The sequence below is a fragment of the Lipotes vexillifer genome, unplaced genomic scaffold (genome assembly GCF_000442215.2).
Source record: "Lipotes vexillifer unplaced genomic scaffold, Lipotes_vexillifer_v1.1 scaffold23, whole genome shotgun sequence".
In the NCBI taxonomy this organism is placed as follows: Eukaryota; Metazoa; Chordata; class Mammalia; order Artiodactyla; family Lipotidae; genus Lipotes; species Lipotes vexillifer.
The window spans coordinates 272740-279974 of NW_006796283.1; the positions used below are offsets into that span (position 1 = coordinate 272740).

Genomic DNA, 7235 nt, shown 5'->3' on the forward strand with positions numbered 1-7235 from the left:
GGGGGGGGCTGGATGCGCCAATGTTGTAGGAATTTTTCTGTGGCCTGAGCAGTGTGCAGTGCCCATGCATTTGCTCTCCTGTGGCGCCCTCTGGTGGACATTAGGCAGATGCCAGGCTGAGACTAACCCCTTTCTCCTCTCCTTTCAGCATCGTCCCCAGCCCCGTGCCACCTGGGACCTGGCCACCAAGGTGTGGCCACCATCGGTGACGTGAGTACATGAAGCAGCACAGATGGGTCTTCCTGGAGTTCTGTGAGCTGCTTCTGGATGACCAGGTGAGTTGGAAGTCAGCCAGCTTCTCATTATTATCATTAATAATATTGTCATTGTTATTAAACAGCGTTAGTAATGTTCAACATAAAACACTCATTGTGCGCCACCCGTGGATCCCTGAGCAGCCTCTCCCTGTCGTCGCCTGGGTCCCTTCCCTCTCTCTTCTTCCAGGTGGTGATGGAGACCGTGGTGGGCATGTCCCTGTCATTAACCCATCTCCGTCGCCCCTGGATTTGCATTAAAGCTCATGGGGAAAAGGTCAAGCGAGTTTATATCCCGAGCCAGGGAATGTGATGCTGTGGGACACACATCCCAGACACTCAGAAAGCAGAGTCTGAATATCCGAGGAAGCCCACAAGTGTCCGGTTGGGCCTGGCACCTGCACACATGCTGAGCACAACACAGAGCTTCCGGCGCCGGAGCGGGCACAGCCCCGGGAAATCGACAGGCATTGCTCAAGTCTGAGGGAGGTGCGAATCAGCCTGCAGACAAGGGTGAGGTTCATCTGGCATATACTTTGCAGTTCAAACCCTGAACTGAAAATATTATCGAAAAAACCTCGGTGAAAGTTTTATTGTTCTCGACTCCTCTGTTTATTCAAGAAGTTATTATTATTATTATTTTTTTTTTACTGTTTTTACTTCAAAAAATAAAAACAGAGAAGGATCTAGGTTAGAAAATAGTGCTTTTATTCTAGCCAAAACGCCCGTGAGGAATCCCTCCTTTCTCCCTACCTGTGAGAACCTGGGCACATCCTGTAACCTTGATGAAACTCAGTTGTTTTGGTCTACGAAATGGGTATACTGTTACCTGCCTGAAGGTCGTAGGGAAAATGCAATCAGATCATGTATAGGAAGGCATTTTGGAAACCGGAAACGTCGAAACTGCGTCCTGGCATCATTACTATTCTTTAACCTTTGCACCTGGAGCTTTTCTTGGAACTCAAGCAAGTTCTCCCAGCCTGGGGATGGTGCTGGTTTGTCAGACGGCTGGTTGCTGCCTGTGAGCCTCAGTTTCCTGGTGCCCATGGGCCTGTCGACCTGTGGCCAGATGGCACGTCGAGCTTGGCCGTCCCATGCCGGGCGCCTGCTCGGGAGAGGATTTCAGGGCTGGTGCGCCTGTGGATTCAGGAGAACACTGTGTCTCGAATGAGCCAGAGCTTGTGTACCCAAAGGACCATGTCCGCTTCAAAGTGGGCCCCGGCCACCTCTGCACTGATTTGATGATGTCTCCGGGCCTTAAGACAGGCCTGCCACTTAGGGGAAGTGGCTTCAGAGCTGGGTGACCCCTTCCTCGGGGTGGCTGGGAAGCAGCCAGGGTCACTGCAGGGCGGCAGGTCAGCGAGGACCGCCCTGCGCTGCCGCAGGTCTCACCAAACCCCAACAGCAGCCGGGATGCTAGCTCTGCAGGACTGCTACTCTCCCCTCCCACGTGACACCGCTGAAGGGAACACCCCCCCACTGACTGACGCGTTTCCTGCTTAAATAATCTGCCTTTTTCTGCCTTTTCCTTCAGCCTATATGAGCCGTGTCGCCGTCCAGGCTTGTCTCGTTAAGTCATAGGCAGTCCTCAGAATGAGGAGGCTCTGAACACCCTTCTAAAGTAGACGGCAAGTGGCTCAACTCAGTAGCCTTCTTTCTGGGTCATGTACTCAAAAACACCGTTTATTCTACAAGCCTGTGAGGACTTAAAAATTGAGATTTTCTGAAAGGCTCGTCACCTCAGCAAATCCACATGCTCTCCTTGCTCTCTCTTCCCCTCCTGTTTCGACTTCATACAGATGTGCGTGTGTGCCCGTGCTTGTCATCCTGACCTAGGAGTGTAAGCGAGGGTTGTCCTCCTCGCTCACACAAGCGAAATACGTTTCAACGTTGCCAAATGGTTAATACTTTGCGCAGCTGCCATAGGGTAATTAACGCTTCCCATGTTGGCTGACATCTAGACTTTGCTACTCAAAGTGTGGGCCACGGACCAGCAGCAACAGCACCACCAGGAGTTGGTTAGAAATGCAGAGTCTCAGGCCGCACCCAGGACCTGCTGAATCAGAATCTAAAGTTTACTTGGATGCGGGGAATTTGTGTGTCCATTCAAGTGTCAGTGTGTAAAACGTTGGATGTATTTGGACAACACGGTGATGTCCTCACGAGAAGGCCTTGCAGGGCGTTCACTTCTGTGGGTTCTCGTGTGGAAACGACTCTTGAGAAGAACCTGGGGGCTTTAGGGACCCAAGTAAATGTACGTGCTTGCTCCCAGCTCATCTCCAGTCAGCCTTCAAAGTCGTGCTTCTTTGGGATGTTCCAGCACTGGAAAAAAAAATCACAACCATAGAGCCAAGTGTCTCTTGCCCACCTGGGTGGAGAGAGGAGACGACCAACAAATGGGCCAGATATTTTTAGGAACGATGGGCTGACGCCACAGGAAGGGAGACGGCATAACGGTGGCAACACCAAGTTTCATGAGTTGGAATTAAATGACGTCATCGCTGATTCCTGCAGCTGTTTAGTCTTACCTGGAGTTGCTGGGTTTGTATTACTTGGAAAACGTGTGGTGACCATGTGACCTGCAACCAGGTCGCCGTTCCTGTTGCGCCATCTTTAAAGCTCTGGGAGGTCCACGTGGTCTGGAGCAGCTCGTCACCCTTGGTCTGGGGCTGGGTAGGAGCCTTCGTTTCTCCCTTCTTGACTCGTTCCACATGATGTCCTCCAGGACGACAGTGAGAACAAGGAGATGCAATAAAAGAAGCAGCATAATTAAACCCCAGACGTGTCATTTGGTTTGAACGTTGCTTCTTTATCACTTTGAGGTCTCAAGTACGTCCCCACAAAATCCCTCAAAACAAAGTATGTGCCACTAATGCTTGCATTTGCAACCCCCAGAGCAGTGATGCCAACCATTAACTCTCTTCCAGACCCATCACAGCACTCACCTCGGCTGCAGTTTTCAAGTGGTGTGTGCTGCTGCTTCGTGATTTAGTCTTGGTAGGTTTCTGATTCTAGAAGTTGACCCTCTTCCGGGTTATCCAGCTTGCCGGCCCGTGACTGCTCGTAGTGGTCTCTTGTGACCATTCTTCCTCTGGCATCGGTTATAATGTCTAGTTTTTCATCTCTAGTTTTATTAAGTCTGCACAGACCTATAACTAATATAGAGATTGAGTCAGTGATCAAAAATCTCCCAACAGGGCTTCCCTGGTGGCGCAGTGGTTGAGAGTCCGCCTGCCGATGCAGGGGACGCGGGTTCGTGCCCCGGTCCAGGAGGATCCCACGTGCCACGGAGCGGCTGGGCCCGTGAGCCGTGGCCGCTGAGCCTGTGCCTCTGGAGCCTGTGCTCCGCAACGGGAGAGGCCACAACACTGAGAGGCCCGCATACCGAAAAAAAAAAAAAAAAAAATCTCCCAACAAAGTAAAGTCCAGGAATAGATGGCTTCACTGGTAAATTCCACCAAACATTTAAGGAAGAATTAATGCCATTCCTTCTCAAACTCTTTCAAAAAACTGAAAAGGTGGAAACACTTCCAAACTGATTTTATGAGGCCAGCATTACCCTGATGCCAAAGCCAACGACACCACAAGAAAAAACTACAGGCCAATATCCCTGATGAACATGGATGCAAAAATCCTCCATAAAACACCAACAAACCGAATCCAACAGCACATTAAAAGAATCGTATGCCATGACCAAGTGGGATTTATCTTTGGAATGCAAGGATGTTTCAACAAACAAAAATCAATTAATGTGATACACCATATTAACCGAATAAAAGATAAAAGATATGATCGCCTCTATAGAAGCAAAAAAAAAAAAAAGCATTTGACAAAATTTAACCCTCTTTCATGATAAAAACTCTCAACAAGCTAGGAATACAAGGAAAGTAACTCAACATAATGAAGGCTATATATAAAAAGCCCACAATTAATATCATACTCAATCATGAAAAACTGAAAGCTTTTCCTCTAAACCAGAAACAAGGCAAGGATGCCCGCTCTCACCTTTTCTATTTAACATAGTACTGGAAGTCCTAGCCAGAGCAGTTAGGCAAGAAAAAGAAGTAAAAGGCATTCAAATTGGAAAGGAAGAAATAAAATTGTCCCTGTTGGCAGACAACATAATGTTGCAAACTCTAAAGATGCCACCAAAAACCTGCTAAAACTAATAAATTCAGTAAAGTTGCAGAATACAAAATCAGCATGCAAAAATCAGTTGCATTTCTATACCCTAACCACAAACTACCTGAAAGAAATTAGGAAAACAGTCCTATTTACAATGGCACCAAAAAGAATAAAATACTTAGGAATAAACTTAACTAAGGAGGTAAAAGACTTGTATACTGAAAACTACAGAACGCTGATCAAAGAAATTAAAGAAGAAACAAACAAATGGAAAGACATCCATGTTTCTGGACTGGAAGACTTAATATTGTGCAGATGTCCATACTACCCAAATATATCTACAGATTCAGCACAATCCCTATCAAAATCCCAACAGTATTTTTTACAGAAATAGAGAAAACTCTCAAATTCATATGGAACCACAAAGAACAAAGAGGCCTCACACTTTCTAGATTCAAAATATATCACAAAGCTGTTGTAATCAAAACAGTATGGTACTGGCATGAAGACAAACATATAGACCAATGGAACAGAATACAGAGCCCAGAAATAAAACCACGTGTGCACGGTCAACTGGTCTTCAACAAGGGTGCCAATGTTACACGACGGGGAAAGGACAGTCTCTTCAGCAAGTGATTTTTAGAAAACTGGATGTCCACATATCTCACACCACAGATACTGGACCCTTACCTTACACCGCACATAAAACACATCAACTCCAAGTGGGTCAGACTTAAACAAGAGGCCTGAAACTCCTAGCATAGCACACAGGGGCTGAAAACAGTGTCCATACAACCTGTGCATGGATGTTTATGGCAGCTTTACTCATCATTGCCAAAACTTGGAGGCAAGCACGATGCCCTTAGGTGGACGAATGGATAAACTGTGGCACTGCCAGAGAGCGGAATACTATTGAGCACTAAAAAGAAATGCCCTGTCAAGCCGCGAAAAGACATGGAGGAACCTTAGAGGCATATTACCGTGTGAAAGAAGCCAATCTGAAAAGGCTGCTTTATGGTTCCAACTCTATGAGATTGTGGAAAGAGGCAAAACTATGAAGACAGTAAAAAGATCAGTGGTTGCCAGTGTGGGCAAGGGAGTGGAGGGATAGGTAGGCAGAGCACAGAGGATTTCTAGGGCATTGAAAATACTCGGAGTGCTGCCATAATGGTGGATACACGGCATCAGACACTTGTCCAAACCCATGGAATGTACACCACCAAGAGTGAACCTAATGTGACTGTGGACTCTGGGTGGTGATGACCTGTCAGTGTAGGTTCATCAGTGACAAGTGCACCATCTGGCGGAGACGGTGACAGTGCGGGGAGGCTGTGCGTGTGTGGGGACAGCGGGTATGTGGGAACTCTCTCTACCTTCCTCTCAATTATACTGTGCACCTAAAACTGCTCTTAAAAAAGCAGTCTTTTAAAAACTCTTGGAAATTAAAACTATCACAGCCTGAATAAAATATCCAATAGAAGAGATAGAAGACAGAGTTAGGTGTATTTTCCAGAAAACAGAGGAGACAATGAGAGGAAATCAGAGAGTCCAGGTAGCCCAATGTGTAAAAGTCAGAAAAATAAGAAACTGGAGAGGGTGAAACTCCCAAAGATGGAACACGGCAGTCTTTTTTTTTTTTTAATTTTATTTATTATTGGCTGCGTTGGGTCTTCGTTGCTGCGCGCGCGGGCTTTCTCGTTGCGGCGAGCGGGGGCTACTTTTCTTTGCGGTGCGCGGGCTTCTCATTGTGGTGGCTTCTCTTGTTGCGGAGCACGGGCTCTAGGCACGCAGGCTCAGTAGCTGTGGCTCGCGGGCTCTAGAGCTCAGGCTCAGTAGTTGTGGTGTACGGGCTTAGTTGCTCCGCGGCAAGTGGGATCTTCCCGAACCAGGGCTCGAAACTGTGTCCCCTGCATTGGCAGGCGGATTCTTAACCACTGCGCCACCAGGGAAGCCCCTGGAACACAGCACTTTTGTCAGAACCGAGGAGCACGTGTCTAAGGTGGAAAGGGTCCACCAAGCATTAGCACAAGGCATCCAGGCAGAGGACTGTTGACTTTGAGGAACCAAGGACTAACAAGAAGATAGTGAAGGCTTCCTGAGTTAAAAAAACAAAAAAAGGCAGGTTGTCTGAGTCAGGAACCAGAAGTTCCCTTGGCGGCAAAGCTGGGAGGCCGCGGTGGGGTCTCCAAAGTGCACAGAGACCCCGTTAATTTCCACGCCTCCCATCAGTCCTGGGGCAGAGCCATTCGTCCCGTAAAGATGAGCAGCCGGCTCGGGGCACGCTCGCTGACCCAGCCGCACACCTGCAGTTGGCCGTAACTTCCCCGTGTCCTGTGCAGGGAGCGCTCCGGTTTCATAGTGGATCCTCAGGCAACACTGTGGGCAGCTGACCTGTCACTGAAGGCTCCAGAATGCTACTTTGGGATCAACAAGGATTTTACGGGCACCCCGCCCACCGTTCCCGGGCTTTTCCCAGGCCGTCTCTCCTTCAGGATACCTCCCTCTGCTTAAGCAACCAAACCCAAATCTCCTAACGGAAGACAGGATTCAGCCACCTTCCTAGTTGGGTCATCTTTTCATTTTCCATTTTGATGCAGACGTCATCTGAGATGAGCCTATAAAACGTTCCAACAGGAAGAACACAAAACCGCGGCACAATTCTGCAGAGCCACAAACACAAGCCTGAGGGCGGCTGCCGGTGCAGCGGTGTGCTCGGGGACGTGTCTGCAAGGCCGGCCAGTGCCTCCCTACGTGGTGGCCACTCTCCCCTCGCCTCTCTGGGTCCCTCCCTTGAGTGCAGGTACTAGACACACTGTTGAATGAAGTTGTGGGCACCTGAGATGCTGGATGGAAGAG

General features: G+C 48.5%; 1 protein-coding gene across 1 annotated transcript in view; it reads left to right on the plus strand.

Moving 5' to 3' along the window:
• CRISPLD2 (cysteine rich secretory protein LCCL domain containing 2) overlaps positions 1-222 on the plus strand; it is a 109086-nt gene extending 108864 nt beyond the window's left edge. The window contains exon 21 of the mRNA XM_007468463.1: positions 149-222. Within this exon, the coding sequence (XP_007468525.1) occupies positions 149-222 (74 nt within the window). The remainder of the gene's footprint in view (positions 1-148) is intronic.
• Positions 223-7235: the final 7013 nt, after the last annotated feature.